General features: G+C 49.2%; 1 protein-coding gene across 1 annotated transcript in view; it reads right to left on the bottom strand.

Moving 5' to 3' along the window:
• The window catches only part of LOC116839022 (Fc receptor-like protein 5), a 14,761-nt gene extending 6,742 nt beyond the window's left edge, over positions 1-8,019 (bottom strand). Inside the window, exons 1-4 of the mRNA XM_032804664.2 lie at positions 7,532-8,019; positions 7,372-7,404; positions 6,193-6,492; positions 1,044-1,373 (exon numbers count right to left, since the gene is read on the bottom strand). Of these exons, the coding sequence (XP_032660555.1) occupies positions 1,044-1,373; positions 6,193-6,492; positions 7,372-7,404; positions 7,532-7,694 (826 nt within the window). The 5' untranslated portion in view covers positions 7,695-8,019. The remainder of the gene's footprint in view (positions 1-1,043; positions 1,374-6,192; positions 6,493-7,371; positions 7,405-7,531) is intronic.
• Between the last annotated feature and the right edge of the window lie 10,364 nt (positions 8,020-18,383).

Raw genomic sequence — 18,383 nt, 5'->3', positions numbered from 1 at the left:
CGCAGCACAGAGGATGGGGAAGGGGCGGCTGACTGTGATAATGGGCACATAGGGGGCAGCAGAGGTGGGGCGGAAGGGCGCTAATGTATAATGGGCACAGGGGCAGCAGAAGGGTGGGGAGGGAAGGGCGGCGTACGTAATGGGCACTAGGGCAGCAGAGGTGGGGTGGGGAAGGGGCGGCTGTACTGTTAATGGGCCACTAGCGGCAAGCAAGGGGGGGGTGAAGGGGCGCCGACTGTCATAGATGGCACTACGGGGCAGCAGAGGTGGGGGGGAAGGGGCGCGTACTGTATAAGGCACTCAGGGGGCAGGCAGAGGGGTGGGGGGGAGGGGCGGGGCGTGTACTGTATATTCGGCACCAGGGGCAGCACAGGGTGGACAGGGAGGGTGGCTGTACTGTATAAAGGCACTTAGGCAGCAGAGGGGTGGGCAGGGAGGGTGGCTGTACTGTATAATGGGCACTAGGCTGGCAGTTACATCGCGGTTGGTGGGGAAGGGGCGGCTGTTACGTAGAATGGGCACTAAGGGGGAGCAGAGTGTGGGGCCGGGGAAGGGTGGCTGTACGTAGAATTGGCACTAGGGGGCAGCAGAGGTTGGGTGTGGGGAGAGGGCGGCTGTACTGTAACATGGGCACTAGGGCAGCAGAGCGGTGGGGCGGGAAGGGGTGGCTAATACGTACAAGGCCACTAGGGGCAGCGGAGGGTGGGGGTGGGCGAAGTGCCACGCGGAGGACAGTGTTTGAAGAAGCGAAAATCTTGGTTGCCTCAACTGAATTGTTGGTTGGCTCTGTGGTGGTGTGTTGTGTGGCGCGGGGCGGGGAAGGGGTGGCTATACTGTACAATGGCCACTAGGGGGCAGCGGAGGGTGGGGGTGGGGAAGGGGTGTCCACGCTGGATGGCAGTGTTTGAGAGCCGAATGCTTTGTTGCCTCACTGAATTGTTGGTTGGTCTCTTGTGTGTGTGTGTGTGTGTGTGTGTGCGCCCATGCTGTAGGAAGTGGTGATTGTATGTAGGGATGGATTTTATTCTCCGGGGCAGCCTCACCTTTCAAGGTAACAGTCACAGCCTGGCTCCTGGTGGACAGGATCCATCTCCCGCTCTCTTTCTCCTCGTACCGGCAGGTGTATTCCCCGGTGCTGTTGGTGTCCACCTGCGGGATGCTGAGCACAGAGACTGTCACAGAACTGGTCCTTGGCTCCGCGGTGCTGATCTCAGACCCAACATCCCCAGGGACGATCTTGGCTCCATCCTGGTAGAAGTGAAACCTCAGCTGTCTGGCGTCCCCAGGGGCTGTGCAGGTGATGAGTAGGGGGTGCCCTTCGCTCACCACGCCAGATGGGGGATCCACACTCAGTGTCGGCTCTGGAGGAGGGTCTGAAGGGGCAGGAAAAGGTGATCAGCCAGGGCAGGAGATGGAGGAAAGAGGAAATGTGGTTCAAAGAATGGAACGGTTGCATCTTCTCTTCTTCCAGGACTTTGGACAAGTTGTTGGAGCTGGAATTGGGAATTCCTTCCCAAAAAACTACCTTGGGATGTTGCTAACCATTGGGTTACCGTGTTGGACAGCCATGCTCCTAGAACCATGTGGGTCTTGGTTTTCATTGGGCAACCAGACTGGTGGCCATGTTGGCAGCTACCTTAGAGCAATCAGGCTGTTTTCAGTTGGGTAGGAATGTTGGATTGCCATGTTGTTGGCAGTTGAAGAGCCATGATAGAAGGCCATTTTAGTAGTTGAGTGGCAAGTTGCATGGCCATGTTGTTGCCATTTGGGTGGCCATGTTTATTTTGTCGAATGTGAGCAGCCATTTTGGATTGGCATGTTAGTATTTGGGGTGCCATGCTGGGCAGAAAAGTTGTTGCCAGTTGACTGGCCATATTTACTGGCCATTTTGCTGAATGTGAGCGCCATATTGGATGGGCATGTTTGCCTGCTATTGGGCAGCCATACAGTTGCCATTCGGACAGCCAAGTTGGGTGGCCATGATTTAGGAGTGAATGGCTGGGAAATAACCATGGCAGATAAACCATGGCATAGATTACCTGCTCCTGACAGTCAGACCCTCCTCCATAACGGCATCACTTTGACAGTCGTTGACTTTCAGAAGATAAGTGTGTGTGTGTGTGTGTGTGTGTGTGTGTGTATAAAAGCATTCACAACAACAACTGGAGTGGTGAGAGTCCCTAATGGAGAAGGGGGGGGGTCACTTGAAATTTAAATAGCTACATTATGGTGTACAGAGATAGATAGAGGGGGTGTATGGAGAGAAGGAGAGAGAGGGAGAGTATGGGGATAGATAGATAAACATTGTAATCATGTTCCTGAAAAATGCTACTTTAAGTGAAATGATGTTAAGCAAATCCAATTTCCCCATAAGAATTAATGTAAATGCGGGGGGAGGGGGTTAGGTTCCAGGGAATTTTCTTTCACCACTCAAAAGGCATTATATACACACACACACACACACAAACAAACAATTGAATACTGTACACAGCAATGCTGATTGTGAAGCTTGGTTGAGGTGGTGGAGTCAGAGGGTGGGATATTTCCCAGGGAATGCCTTGCTGCAAAATGATGAACTAGCACTTGGCTAAGCCCTCAGGGGCTAACACATTGTTGTTAATGTAGCCTCGCACTCTACAAGGCAGCAGGGACGGAGGGAGGACACAGTAGACACATGGCAGTAGCTGCAAACATTCCCGGTGGAAACTGAACGTGATGATGAACCCGGACTATCCCACTGGAGCGCACCAGTCCCTCCACTTTCCAAAGTGCTGGGTGGTGTGTGTGTGTGTGAGAGAGACAGAGAGAGCGAGAGCCAGGGGGACCACAGGAACAGGACACCCTGACATCAGCACCCCTCTCACCCCACCCCACTCCCAGCAAGCAGGAGGCTCCTGGGAGCAGCTCCAAGGCAGAGAGGCAGAAACAGCACAGAGGAGTGGGGGAAGGGACACCTGAACGGCCGGCAATTGATAGCTTGTTAGGGGGCTGCTGCACAGGAACTTAGGGGAGCTGATCAGGGGGCTGCCGACCCACCCTGGTTCCAAGCCCAGACCAGCTCCAACAGCTGCTCTTCTTGTAAGCAGTGGACAAAGCAGAAAGCTGCCAAACAGTGTTATAAGGGAGCAGTGTGCCACTTTAAATTCTCTGATATATCAGCAACGTAACAATGAAACAACGTTAAGAGGAGTTACTGTAGATAGATAGAGAGATAGGGGGTGGCTGGGGATGGATAGATGGGGGGTGGTGATGAGAGATCGATAGGTAGATAGATAGATAGGGGGTGGATGGGGATTGATGGATAGATATAGGGTGGTTGGGATAGATAGATAGGGGGGTGGTTGGGGATAGAGAGAAGATTTAGAGAGATAATAGAGGGGGTGGGTTGAGGACTAGAGGAGAGACTAGAGAGATAATAGAGGGGGTGGTTCGGGGATAGAGAGATAGTAGGATGGGGTGGTTGGGTAGAGAGAGTAGAGAGATAATAGAAGGTGGTGGTGGGCGAATAGCAGAGATAATAGGGGGTAGTTGGGGAGGTTAGAGAGATAGTAGAGGGGAGTGGTTGGGGATAAGAGATAGTTAGAGGAGGTGGTTGGGATTAGAGAGAGATAGAGAAGATAATAGAAGGTGGTGGGGGTAGAGAGATAATAGAGGGGGTAGTTGGGGGTAGAGAAGAGAAGAGATAAATAGAGGGTGGTTGGGGATAGAGAGTATAATGTGGGGGTTGGGGATAGAGAGATAGAGAGATAGAGAGTGGAGTGTGGTGGATAGAGAGATATAGAGGGGATGTAGTTGCGATAGAGAGATTAAGAGAGATAGTAGAGGGTGGTTGGGGACTTTAGAGAGAATAATAGAGGGGATGGTTGGGGATAGGAGATAATGGGGGGGTTCGTAAGAGAGATAGAGAGATTAAAGAGGGTGGTTTGAGGGTGTGAATTAACTGAGGCGGGTAGTTGGCGGTAGAGAGGAAAGAGATAAGTAGATGGGGGTGGTTGGGGATGAGTGAGACGAGAGGATAGAGGGGTGCGTTTGGGGATAAGCACTAATAGGGGGAGGTTGGGGTATAGAGAGATAATAGAGTGGGTGGTTAGGGGCCGAGAGAGAGATAGAGAGATAATAGAGGGGAGGTGGGGATAGAGAGATATAGAGGGGGGTTGGGGATAGAGAGAGATAGAGAAGACAATGGGGGGTTGGGGATAGAGAGATAGAGAGACAATAGAGGGGGGTTGGGGATAGAGAGAGAGAGATAGCGTGAGGGTAGTGGTGGGGATAGATAATAGAGGGGGGGTGGGGATAAGAGATATAGAGGTGGGAGTTGTGGGCACTTAGAGAGATAATAGATTGGGTGGTTGGGTGAGAGATAATGAGAGGCGGGGTAGAGAGGAGAAAGAGGGATAATAGGAGGGGGTTGGTTGGGGACGTAGAGAGGAGAGAGATAGTGGGGGGGTTGGGGATGATAATAGAAGGGGGGTGGGGATAGAGTAAAAAGAATACAGAGGCATGGTGGTTGGGGATAGTAGAGAGATAGAGAGAATATAGAGGGGGGTTGGGGGATAGAGAGTAATAGAGGGGGGGGTTGCGGAAGATAGATGAGGATAGAGAGGACAATGGAATGGGGTGGGGTTAGAGAGATGAGGGACAATAGAGAGGGGTTGGGGATTAGAGACGAGAGGAGATAGTAGAGGGGTGTTGGGGTATCTACGATAATAGAGGTTGGGGTTGGGGTAGAGAGCAATAGAGGGGTTGAGTTGGGGATACAGAGACAATAGAGGGCGGTGCGTTGGGGATGGAGAGAGAGACAATAGAGGGGGGTTGGGGATAGAGAGCAAAGAGGGGGGGTTTGGGGATAGAAGAGAGAGAGAGCGAGATAGTAAGAGGGGGTTTGAGATTGGGGAGTAGAGAGATGATAGATGGGAGGTGGTTTGGGGTCAGAGAGATAAAGAGGTCTGCGTGGGCGATAGAGAGATAATAGAAGGGGGGATTGGGGATAGAGAGATAATGAGGGGGGGGTTGGCGATAGAGAGATTAGAGAGACAAGTAGACGGGCGTTGGTTGGACGATTAGAGACATAAGTAGAGGGGGTTGCGGGATAGAGGATTAATAGAGGGGGTTGGTCGATAGAGAGTATGATAGTAGGGGGGGGTTGGGGATTAGAGAGTAAATAGCAGGGGGTTGGGGGATAGAGATGATACTAGATGGGCGTGGTTGGTAGGCAGAATAGAGAGATATGAGGGAGGTGCGTTGGCGGATGACGAGACGATAAGATAGATGGGGGTGGTTGGGGATAGGAGAGATAGGTACGATAGGAGTGGTTCGGGGTAGAGGAGATAGAGAGCTAATAGCAGGGTGAGTGGGTGATAGAGAGTATATTGAGAGAGGCGGGGTGTTGGGGTAGCATGAGATAAATAGGAGGGGGTGTTGGAGATAAGAGAGTATATAAGCAGGTGGGTTGGGATAGGAGGATAGAGAAGTTAATAGAGGGGTGTGGGGACTTAGAGAGATAGTAGAGGTTGGTTTGGGTGGACTGGAGAAGGCGATAATAGAGGGGGTGGTTGGGGTGAGAGTAATGGGGGGTGGCTAGAGAGATTAGGAGATAGTAGCGGAAGGTGGGATAGAGAGTTGCGGAGTAGAGAGATAGAGAAAGTAACTTAGAGGCGTGTGGGTTGGGGATAGGTAGATGAATGAGGGGATGTTAGCGCGGGATAGAGGTATGGTGGGATAGAGAGATAAAGCTAAGAGGGGGGTTTGGGAGATAGACATAATAGAGGGGGGTTGGGGGATAGAGGATGATAATTAAGGGGGTGGTTGGGATAGAGAGAGAGTAAGCTTGGGTAATTAGAGGGGGTGGTTGGGGTATTAGAGATATAGAGGTGGGTGTGGATGGGGATAGAGAGTAATGAGTGATAGAGTTAGGGGGTTGGGGATAGAGCAGATCAGAGATGAGGGGGGATTAGGAGATAGAGGAGCATTAATCGAGGGGGTGTAGAGAGGAGGATAGAGATTGATATATAGAGGGGTGTGGGGATAGAGAGATAGTAGAGGTGGGGTTTGGGATAAGAGAGATAATAGAGGGGTGGTTGTGGTATAGAGGTCTGGGGGGGTTGGGGATGAGAGATAGTAGAGGGTTGGGGGTGCGGCGATTTAGAGAGATAATAGGGGGGGGTTGGGGACAGAGAGATGGACCTATCTCACCTTTGACGTTGATGCTGATACGGTTGCTCTCATAGGACGGGACGAAACGACCAGGCTGGCCTGTGTAATAGTTACAGCTGTACACACCCGCACTCCGTGACTGTGTGATGTTGAGGCTGTAGGTGTGTTCCTGCCCGGAGGACACCCTGGCTGAAACAGCCCATCCCGTGTTGCTGTAGTAGTGGAATATCGACACTTGATCCCTCCCAGGGGGAGCAGAGCATGTGAGGGCCACGGTGTCTCCGAGCAGGTATTCAACTTTCTGGGGATCCACGGAGAAGGCTGGAGCTGGGTGTTTAGCTGGGGAACCAAGATTTCATTAGCACCAACTCAAAACCAACACAGACCCGGCCGCAAATAGAAACCCTCACATTTGCCCTGCATCCACCCCTCCAACATGGGAAGGATCAGCTGGAGGCTCTGGTGTCACAACCCTTCCCTTGGGGCTTTGGCTTTTGGAGTCACGGGATTCAAGCAGAATCTCGGCGTTAGTTAAAAAGACTCAGCTCCCAGCACTCATGGTGAAGGAGGAAATCTCAAGATGGTGACTTGACTGTTATCTTCCTGAGTCTTCCCAGAGCCTGAGCCCCTCACTGTGAGAAGGGGCACAGAGCTGAGGTGAACACTGCACAATCTCTCCCCCTTGGGAAGGTGGAGGGGGGCCATCCCCGCATCGGCTCCCTTCAGGGTTACCCCATGACGTGAAGGGGGTACAAGAGAAAGAGGAGTTGGGAACTGCAGACAGATGTGGGTCAGGCCATTTCCTCTCTGAGAGGAAGTGTTTACAATGTGCCGTTTCATGCACCAGGGAAAGGTGCTGGCTCAGCTGTTCCCAGAACTGAGCTTGTCATCATTAGCCCTGAGTTCCTTTCCACCCATGTACACAACTCCCCTCCCCTGCAGAGGACAGAGGGGCAGTCATCTTTCGTAGCCTGGCCGGGTCCTCTCTGCTGGGACCTGAGACCCACCCAACTCATCTCACCTGCTCTGGGATGGGCACAGTGTTAGGTTGGAATGAACTGGGGTTGGCTGGGCATAAGGAACAAAGAGAGAGTCGGAGACCTCCAGACTCAGATACCCCCTACCTGCACTTCCACTTCCTACAGCTTCAATGCGGGGAAATACCCCACTCCAACTCAGAAGACATTCCCACCCCCAGCAGTGGCATCTCAACATTACCTGCAGGGAACACTGGCCGGGGAAGGAGAGAGGCTGAAAGAGAGAGAGAAGAGGTGATGAGACCTCCAAGTACACAAGAGATGGGATGCTGGGGAGAATGGGGGAGGTGGGTAACAGGAGAAGACGGACAGATAGAGAGACAGAAAGGGATGTCACTCACCCAGCACAGGCAGCAGGAGAGTTAGCACCATGCTGAACTGGTGCCTCTGGGGCTGGGAGCTGGGTTCTGAGCTCAGGCACCAGCCGGGTCTCCCTCCAGAAGGGTAACTGACCCTTCTGTTTTGTCCGTCCCATAAGATGGACAATCTCATGACATGATGCATTGCTCATCCTTGGCCCTCCCTCCCTCCATCCCATGATTTCTGAGAAGTCACGGGCTGCCACCCACCACAGGAAATCTGACATGACCACAGTCTCAGGCTCTTCCCTTCCACAGCCCAACTATTCGCCTCCATGTCCACAAATGCCACTGGCCCTTGTTCTGTGGACCATCCACACACCTTTTCCTGCTGCCCCCTCTCAGTTCAGAGCTCCTGCGCTTCTATTTCCCACTCTGCGACCCAGCAAGGGTCCCTGCACTAGGCTCCCAACTCCTCAGCTGTCACCTCTCTTGGGTGGAGATGCACATCTCTCACCTGCCTGTGTGGGGATTTTGCTGGCTGCAATCTCCTGCCTTCGCTGGGACTTCTCCGGCAAGTCCCTCTGTCTATACTGGTTTGCTTTGCCTTCTCTTCAGAGTCTATAAACAACACAATTGCTTGCGGTTGCCAGTGACCACACAGCACTTTCTAACCAAGCCCACTGAGTCCTGAGGGGGAAGCACTACTGGGGAAACAACAAAAGAACCTCCAGACATGCTAATAGGCTCACTGGAGACCAACCCACCCATCCCCACCCTGGCTCTGGTTGGCATCGATCTTTCCAGCCCTCAGATCCTTGGCTTGGCCTCTCTGCTGAGATCTGGATTGGGGCCCTCCACGGGCCGGAGCTCCTCTCTGTTAGCTGGAGCAGAGCCAACTAAGCCCTGAGCCTGTTGAAAACCAGGCTATTTACCCACTGTCCTTTCTTCGTAGGCTCATCTTGGGAGAATCCAGTTTGAACCAATATTTGGGAGCATCTCCTGGGTGGGGGAGGGGCAGGGGGTATGTCTCTGGAGTTGTTACAACCTGTTATTAGTTCCTCGGTGAGCTGTGATTACCCCTCCCACCGTGGGACTACACACAGTAATATCTCCCAGAGATATAGCAGGAAAATGTCCCATTTCCATCTCTGCAGCACCCGGGCCCCTTACCAGTAATGATCCGATTCAGATCAGAAGACATCAGGAGACGGAGACTTGACCTCTTCCCTTGGGAGTGTGTTCTAATGGCTGATCTCCCTAAGCAGTGCCTTATTTCCAATTTGTATTTATCTGGTTCCAGCTATTTAGAAAAGCTGGACGAGCACAAGTCCATGGGGCTGGATGCACTGCGTCCAAGGGTGTTGAAGGAGTTGGCTGATGGGATTGCAGAGCCTTTGGCCATTATCTCTGAAAATTCATGGTGATCGGGGGAGGTCCCGGATGACTGGAAAAAGGTTAATGTTGTGCCCATCTTTAAGAATGGGAAGACAGAGGATCTGGGGAACTACAGGCCAATCAGCCTCACCTCAGTCTCTGGAAAAATCATGGGGCAGGTCCTCAAGGAATCAGTTCTGAAGCACTTAAGCTGATCACTTTCCTCTCCTCTAACTTAATTGCCTTCTATGAGGAGATAACTGGCTCTGTGGATGAGGGGAAAGCAGTGGATGTGTTGTTATTCCTTGACTTTAGCAAAGCTTTTGATACGGTCTCCCACAGTATTCTTTCCAGCAAGTTAAAGAAGTATGGGCTGGATGAATGGACTACAAGATGGATAGAAAGCAGGCCAAATCATAGGGCTCAACTGGTAGTGATCGATGGCTCCATGTCTAGTTGGCAGCTGGTATCAAGTGGAGTGCCCCAAGGGTCGGTTTTGTTCAATATCTTCATTAATGATCTGCAGGATGGAGTGGGCTGCACCCTCAGCAAGTTTGCAGATGACGCTAAACTGGGAGGAGTGGTAGATACGCTGGAGGGTAGAGATAGGATACAGAGGGACCTAGACAAATTAGAGGATTGGGCCAAAAGAAACCTGATCGTTCTTAGTAGTTCAACAAGGACAAGTCTCGCTGACAGTCCTCATTATAGCGTAGAAAAAAATCCGCTAACGTGCACTGCATACAGCTAGGAATTCTAAATGGCTAACAGCAGCCAGTTCTGCAGAAAGGAACAAAGGTGGTAACCATGATGGTATAAGAAATGGATATGAGTAACATGTGCCTTGTTGTCTCCATTAGTAAGGCTAACGCATTTTGGTATGCGTTAATGGAGTTAGGTAGCATTGCCGGCAGACTTGAGGAAACATGATCATTCCCCTCTATTAGTCAATGTAACGCATTTTGATGTGAAGGCCTCATCTGGAGTACTGTGTCCAGTGGGCCACACTACAAGAAAGATGTGGAAAAATGGAAAGAGTCAGCGGAGGGCAATAAAAATGACTTCAGGGGCCTGGTAGAGCACCATGACTTATGAGGAACGTGATGGGAACTGATAGAGTAGAATGAGGGTATTAGTAGCTTCTTCAACTACCTGAAAGGGGGTTCCAAGGAGGATGGATCTGAACTGTTCTCAGTGGTAGCAGATGACAGAACAGGAGTATGGTCTTCACAGTTGAGTTGGGGGAGTTAGGTTGATATAGGAAAAACTTTTTTCACTGGGATGGTTGGGTGTGGAAGGCAACTGTGAAAAGATGGAGTGTTGTTTTTCCCTAGCGACGGTTTTCTCCTCCAGCTTGGTGAATTCTCCTTCCTTAGAAGTTTTTAAGGTCAGGCTTGACAAAGCCCTGGCTGGGATGATTTCGTTGGGGTTGGTCCTGCTTTGAGCATGGGGTTACACGAGATACCTCCGGGGGTCCCTTCCAACCCTGATAGTCTATGATTCCAGCTGTTATTTCTTTCCCCTGTAGATTAAAGAGCCCTTTAGTAACCAGTATTTTCTCCCAGTGAATGTCCTCATTTGCCCCTATCCGTCACCTTTCTCTTATTGATAAGATAAAGAGATTGAATCCCCTTGTCTAGCCACCAGACCTCAGTCCCTTCCCAGAGTTGTCTATAGAAGCTAGGAGTCCTCACACACAGCCCCTCTGCTCTAATCCACTCCCCACCCAAAGCCAGGATTAGAACCCAGAACTCCTGCTTTAAATAACTAGACCCCACTGTTACATCCAGACCACTGGAGGGTTGAGTCTCCTCTGCTTTGCAACCTTGGGTGCCATACAATGTCTTGCTGAAATACTCGCACCAGGCTCACTCACAAACCGCCTTCCAGCATGCAAGCCACACTCTGTCTCATCAGCCTGGATTATACTGGCAGGGTGACCCCTGCACCTCCCCAGTCCCAGATCTTTCCACAGAAAGGTATGTCTTGTCCTGCCCAGGATTAGATAAAACAGTAAAACAAGATTATTAACTACAAAGAGACAAATTTCAAGAGACTACGGGCAATGAAGCATCAAAGTCAGAAATTGTTCAAAGAAAAATGAAGATAAAATGCTTCCTAGTATCTGCTTAAGAAACTTTCGCAGTTGCAAAACAAACTTTCTCACCCTGTTCTTCAGAAGATGACATCAGAACCCCACCCCCAGGGTCCAACAGCTGTTTCCTTTGTCTTCTCAGGTCCAGACAATGAGGTGGACAGGGAGAAAGAGGGGAGGTGTGTGTCTTGGGGTGTGTCAAGGTATTTTTCCCACTTTGAACTTTAGCATCCAAAAGGTGGGGACCTGCATGTACCCTTCTAAACTTAATTCCTAGCTTAGATCTGATAGCACCACCACCAGCCAAAAATATAGTGTTTTGACACACTTCCTGTTCCCCCAAAATCCCTTGGGTCTTAAAACAAAGAGAAATAAACCGCTCCCCCTCCTTTTCCTCCTCCCAGACTTTCCCCTCCCTGGGTTACCCTGAGAGATTACACTGATCCAAACTCCTTGGATCTTAAAACAGAGAGGAATTAACCTTTCCCCCCTGCTCCTTTCCCCCCACCAGTCCCTGGTGAGTTCAGATCCAATCCCCTTGGGTCTTAAACAAGGGGAAAAAGTCAATCAGGTTCTTAAAAAAGAAAGCTTTTAATTAAAGAAAGAAAAAGTAAAAATTATCTCTGTAAAACCAGGATGGAAAATGTTTACAGGGTATTCAGCTCATATAGACTAGAGGGACTCCCTCCCAAAGCACAAACAAAGACTTCCCTCCACCAAGATTTGAAAGTATCTTGTCCCCCCATTGGTCGTCTGGTCAGGTGTCAGCCAGGTTTACTGAGCTTCTTAACCCTTTACAGGTAAAAGAGACATTAACCCTTAACTATCTGTTTATGACAGGGTGTTTGTCCTTCCTTTGGATAGTTTCACTCCCTCTCTTGAAAAATGTTTCCACCTGAGACCCAGGAGCCAAAGAGTGTCTGTGAAAGGATGTTCCCTGCTGTTTTTTTCACTAGTTTGAACTTCCTTTGTTTTCCCTCCTGTTGAGGTTCCTTCCCCACTCTAAACACTAAACTCTAAACACTTCTGTAAAATCAGGATGGAAGATAACTTTACAGGGTAACAAAAGGATTCAAAACACAGAGGATTTCCCCTTTAGGCAAAACTTTAAAGTTACAAACCTCCCTCTTAACACAGGGAAAATTCACAAGCTAAAACAAAAGATAACCTAACGCATTTCTTTGCTATTACTTACCATTTCTGCAATACTAGATGCTTAGTCCAGATATGCTTATGCTTAAGGAGATGTATTTTTCCTGCCCTGGTTCCTTGCTGACTCGAAGAGAATGACACAAACAAAAACCTTCCCCCACAGATTTGAAAGTATCTTCTCCTCTTATTGGTCCTTTTGGTCAGGTGCCAACCAGACCCCTCACAGGTAAAAGAGGAATCAACCCTTTACAGGGTAAAGAGGGATTTTATGCTACCCTTAGCTGTATGTTTATGACACCTCCCTGCTTGATAATTCTGTTTACTACTTAAATGCAAATTAAGTTCCTTCCTTTGCTTGGGACAGACCTGCCTGGGCAGGGCTGGGGTTTGGAGTATGTGTTAATCTTGTAATGTCACATAAAGCAGTGCCACACATAGTTTACCAGGACAATAATGGCTAGCAAATTATGAGTTTTCAAATGACACCTTACAAGGCATGCTTTGCATGAAGATTATTACAATAATGTGTAGGGTGTGCATACAGGGGTGTATTATGTCATACAGAGTCCCCTCCCAGAGCTAGGATAAATTCCAGGAATACTGGATCCTAGCCACTTGCTGTAACCTACTGGACCTCACTTCCCTTCCCGAGCTAGGCGAGGACCCAGGAGTCCTGGCTCCCAATACTCCTTCTGTGATCACTGGACTAGTACCTCTAGCTGATGTGAACACATGACAACAGAGACTTTTTGACAATCAACTAACTAACACAGTCAATATCTGAGGAATAGCTCATTGGCACCAGCTGGGATCTGGCCCATGAACTCCAATGTCGCTATGGCCGATTGACACTAGCTCCACTGAAGTTAATGGATCAGATACCCAGTCAATCTACAAGAAAGCCATATTGGTTAAAAACCTGACCTGGTTTAGAGGGAAAGTGCAGGCATCTATATTAGGAATGGAAGAAAGGGAAAATGATAGTAATAAATATAAAACAGAAGCTAGGAATTATAGAAAATTGATAAGAGAAGCAAAAGGAACACAAGGAGAAATCTATGGCCAGCAGCATTAAGAAGGAGGTTTTTAACTATATTAGGAACAAAAAGAATCCTGACAATGTTATTTGGCCATTACTAGATTGAAATGGTAGAATTATCAATAATAATGCAGAAAAGGCTGAAGTGTTCCATAAATATTTCTGTTCTGTATATATACAGATGATGTAGTCTCATCATATGATGATGATGATGATGACAGTCTTTCCTTTCCACTAGTATCTCTGGAGGGTGCTAAACAGAAACTACTAAAGTTAGATATTTTTAAATCCGCAAATCCAGGTAACTCGCAGCCAAGAGTTTTAAAACAGATGACTGAGGAGTCACTGGACTTGACTGATTGGATCTTTTAGAAGAATATCCACTCTAGGAATTTTTTGAGAAAGCCATATGGTCCGTGTTATCCAGGAGGTGAGACTATGGTTCCTTCTGGCCTTGGACTCTATGAATCTATGTGGGAAAGAATTTGTTGGTCAAAGTGGAGAGAGAATCACCCCATCTGCTGGCAATGCAGAGGATATGACACAAACCATGTGAGAGAGCACACAAATACCAGGTCCATCAATGAGACAGAGGCTGAGGTGGGTTGGAGTAAAATTTAATTATGAAGGAGGAAGGGAGGGGAGTTTACAGGCGTTCATAGAGCTTGGAAACGAGGCAGATTGGATCTGGAAAAGGAGAAGGAAGGTCAGTTTTCTTTCTTTCTTTCTGTTTAGAAGCGGTTCCCATGTCAGCAGAGGAACCAGTGGCAATGATGTGGCATGGAAGATTACAAAAGCAGGCTAAAATATATTTTGTGTTGCATTGGTGGTGCTGCACATGACCAGGGAAGAACCTGCAGAATATTCAAAGCAAATATGTTAAGCTTCACAACACCTCGCATGGAAGGTGGAGATTCTGAACACCATTTGTCAGATAAGGAAACTGAGGCAGGGGGCAGGGATGATTGATTGGGCCTCAGCATCACAGACAGATTGGAAAGATTCATGCTGAAGAGCTTTGGAGGTTCTTCAGGCTTGGATCTCTGTCCTGTGATTCTCCTAGGATCCTGCAATGAAAAAGTGACAACACTGGAGTCTATATCACGCTTCAGTTCCACCTCTTAGTTAGATCTCTAGCTAAGGGGAGGGGAGGGCAAATACTGAGAAAGGAGGGCTGAAACTGCAGGGTGGATGATCAGTGGCTGACTCACCGAAGCTCTCCATGGGGCTAGGAGAGCCGGTAAAGAGGGGGAGGGCAGAGTCCTCCCACTTATAACAGTGTTGGGGCCCTGCCCCCAGTTCTGACTCCCCTGACTCCTTCCCCTATAACAGTTGCACAATTGGCGTTAGCTGCCTATATGGCTTTGAAAACCCCACTAGGGACCTAGATGCCCTCTGAGGTATCTAAACACCTCTGAGAAATGGAGACTATGATTTTCAAAGCTATTTAGATGCCAAAAGACAGAGGTAGGCACCGACCTCCCATGGATTTCGTGGCTTCATAGATTCCAAGGTCAGAAGGGATCGCTGGGATTATCTGGTGTGACCTCCTCTATCAGCCTTGCTAGAGAAGAGCCCTGAAATAATACCTAGAGCGGATCTTTTAGAAAAAAGATCTCATCTCGAGTTAAAAATTGCCGGTGGTGGAGCATCCACCATGGCCCTTGGGAGACTGGTCCAGTGGTTAATTACCCTCACAGTTAAAAATGCATGGTAATTTCCATTTCAGTGGGGGTTGGGTTCCGCCATGCTTTTGAAGCACCTGTTAAGGGGGCTTCTCCAACCACTGAGCCATCTTCCCTCCCACAGCTCATACAGAAAAGGCCGAGCTAAATTAGGGTTTTAAGCTCCTCTTTTGAAGGCATTGGTCAGGTTTCTGTTCAGGACCAGGACTGAGAAGAAAGGAAATGCCTTCAAAGGATGAGCCCAGGAGCTTCAATTCATGACTTTGCTAGACACCCAAATTCATGGACTCAGTAGAGACACTGGATTTATGGCTCATTGCAATAGTCTCTCACCCACTAACCCTCCTTCATCCTGATACAGAAAGAAAGAACTAAAAATATTACTATTTACTAACAGGTACTAAACCTCTTTATAACATATTTGAAGACTTATCACATAGGGTTGCTGACATGAGAAATAAGAATGGCCAGACGGGGTCAGACCAAAGGTCCATCTAGCCCAGTATCCTGTCTTCCTACAGTGGCCAACACCAGGTGCCCCAGAGGGAATGAACAGAACAGACAAACATCAAATGATCCAACCCCTGTCTCCCATTCCCAGCTTCTGACAAATAGAGGCTAGGGACACCATCCCGGACCACCCTGACTAATAGCCATTGATGGACCTATCCTCCAGGAACTTATCTATTCCTTTTTGAACCCTGTTATAGTCTTGGCCTTCTCAACATCCTCTGGCAAAGAGTTCTACAGTGTGACTGTGCATTTTGTGAAGAGATACTTCTTTGTGTTTGTTTTAAACCTGCTGACTATTAATTTCATTTGGTGACCCCTAGATCTTGTGTTAGGAGAAGGAGTAAATAATACTTCCTTATTTACTTTCTCCACACCAGTCATGATTTTATAGACCTCTATCATTCCAGAACCCTCTGGGATTGTCAAACACGATCATCCGCTCCTCACCGTGGAGCATCACCCATGAAAGAGAGAGAGCACCTAGCCACAATCTCAGAGAGGGACTTCCTTCTCTTTTCCATTTGGCGGCAGCTCTGACAAAATCAGGGAAGGGGGAAGATTCATTTTGGCTTGAGCCAAATAATGAAGTTTTTTTGATAAATTGAGAAGTTGGGGAGAATAAAAAAAATCGGTTTGGAATTTCCTTCAAAACCAATTTTAAATGCAAAAAGTGTATGTGTGGGGGTGGGGGATTCCTGAAAATTGCAGTCCAGTTTATTATTTGCACCAGAGGCAGGGGATGTGGAAGACGCAGGGAAAACGTGTAATTAATAAGTGTTGCTGTAGCTAGATACATTCCTGGAGGATAGGTCCATCAATGGCTATTAGCCACGATGGACAGGGACGGTGTCCCTAACCTCTGTTTGCCAGAAGCTGGGAATGGGTGACAAGGGATGGATCACTTGATGATTCCCTGTTCTGTTCATTCCCTCTGGGGCACCTGGCACTGGCCACTGTCTGAAGACAGGATACTGGGCTAGATGGACCTTTGCTCTGACCCAGTATGGCCGTTCTTATGTTCCTATGTTGGGCCCAGGATATTAGAGATACATGGGGTGGGGGGGGGTATTAGCTTTTATTACTAACAAGAGTTGGTCCAATATAAGCTATTACAGAACTCATCTGGTCATCGTAACTCAGAAATCAGGCAAAGGGAGAAAACTATCCTGAAAAGTTCTGTATGATTGCTGCCCCCTGCTGGAGGGGATGAGCCCTGTTCTGTGTGTATCCCCATCCCTGCCGCCCCCTGCTGGAGGGAACAAACCCTGACCAGCACGTGTACAGTGAGCAACTCATGGATTATATCTCCGGCTCTGCTGGGGAACCTTCAGCACATAACCCTCCCTGTGCCTCAGTTTCCCTCCCTCCCAGCCATCACCTCTGTTGTGTCTTTAAACTGTCAGGGCTTAGGGGCAGGGGCGGACTCTCTGGAGGTGAATAAATGGCGCTAGCACAGTGAGGCCCTGCTCTGATCTGGGGCACACGGGCACCACTGGAACAAGGAATATGCCTGCAAACAGGAGGTTTTCAGTCTCCATGTCCCTGCTTCCTAATGGTCCAGTCCTCACCCCGGGATCTTACTGGTGCATCAGCACAGTGGGTGGGGAGTGGGGTTATTTTAATTCATTTTCTGGCAGTTGATGACCAAGGGGATTGCGCTGCCCGTGAGTCTCGTTTTCTAAAGAAAAACAAACGGAACCAGAAAAGAGAAGTCCCCCCAGAAAAGAGAAGTGCCCCAGATTGTTCTGAGACAAGCAACAGGGAATCAGCTGCAGCGCAGAGCCATGGTGCCAGTGGCCAGGGATGAGAGCAGGGTTTGCTTTGTTCAGCGGAACTGGCTCTGGTGTTGGGCCTGTCACAAAGTTGAGGAAAATCAGCAAAATTATTGTGCAGCTGCTCAGGGCCGGTGCTTCCATTTAGGCGACCGTGCCAGGATTTGAGAGGGCGGCAGGCTGCTCCAGTGGACCTCCTGCAGGCCTGCGGCAGGTCCACCGGAGCTGCAGGACCAGCGGACCCTCCACAGGAACGCCTGCGGGAGGTCCACCAGAGCCGCGCTACCGGCGAGCGGCAAAGTGCCCCCCGCGGCATGCTGCCGTGCTTGGGGCGGCGGAATGGCTAAAGCCAGCCCTGTGCCTAGGGCGCCAAAAACCCTGGTGCTGCTCCACCTACTAGACAAATGCAGGGTATTTTATTTAGACACTGAGACAAAGTCTAGTGGCATCACCATGGGTTTTATCCCTCAGCCTAGAGACACCTAATGTGCAGAGGAACTGAAATCTAACATCTGTGGTCGGCTCTCTGTGGTTTCCCACTCAACCCACCATCCCTCGTGGTTCACTGTCAAACCAGACACCAACACCTGTCTGAGTCATGGAAGAAACCATCCGGCGTGAGTCTGCTGGCTGTTCAGGTGAGGCCTGCCAGCCTGGGCCAGACACTGGAGAAGAGAAGCACTGGGGGTGGAATGGGAGCGGAGGGGGAGGGTTTGGGACACCACTCATAGCTGAAGATGAATCAAGAGAAGGGGGGATGAAGGAGAACCTAGGACACTCCAGCAGGAACTAGGGATGTGGGTTGGAATCCCACTTCTGCCACCAAATTCCCTTGGTGTGGGCGTTGGGTTCAGACTTCCATCAGTGGCCTTGTAAAGCAGCTGAAGGGGTTTAGGCACCCAAGGGGCAAAGGAAAACCGCTCAGAAAAGGAGACTGAGGCAAAAGGGGGGGGAATTAATTGCTAATGAGAACAGAAGGTATTAGTTCTGTTTGTACAGCTCCTGGCACACTGGGGGGCAGGTTCAGGACTACAGCTCCTAGGTACTACAATAATACAAATACATAAAAATCACGTATATCCAGCTGTCCAGGACTGTAGTGAATCAGAGTTGAGGAACCAAGATGGGCACTTTCTTTTCTTTCCCTCTCCCTCTTCTGTTCTTCCCTTCTCTCCACCTTTCTTTCTTTTCTTCTTCCTCTCCATTTCTTTCTTCCTTCCCCCTTTCTCATCACTCATTCTTCTCCTTTACTTTCTTCACT

Source organism: Chelonoidis abingdonii, chromosome 14 (genome assembly GCF_003597395.2).
Source record: "Chelonoidis abingdonii isolate Lonesome George chromosome 14, CheloAbing_2.0, whole genome shotgun sequence".
In the NCBI taxonomy this organism is placed as follows: domain Eukaryota; kingdom Metazoa; phylum Chordata; order Testudines; family Testudinidae; genus Chelonoidis; species Chelonoidis abingdonii.
The sequence above is the reverse complement of the archived record's forward strand: the minus strand, read 5'-3'. Positions and strand labels throughout refer to the sequence as shown.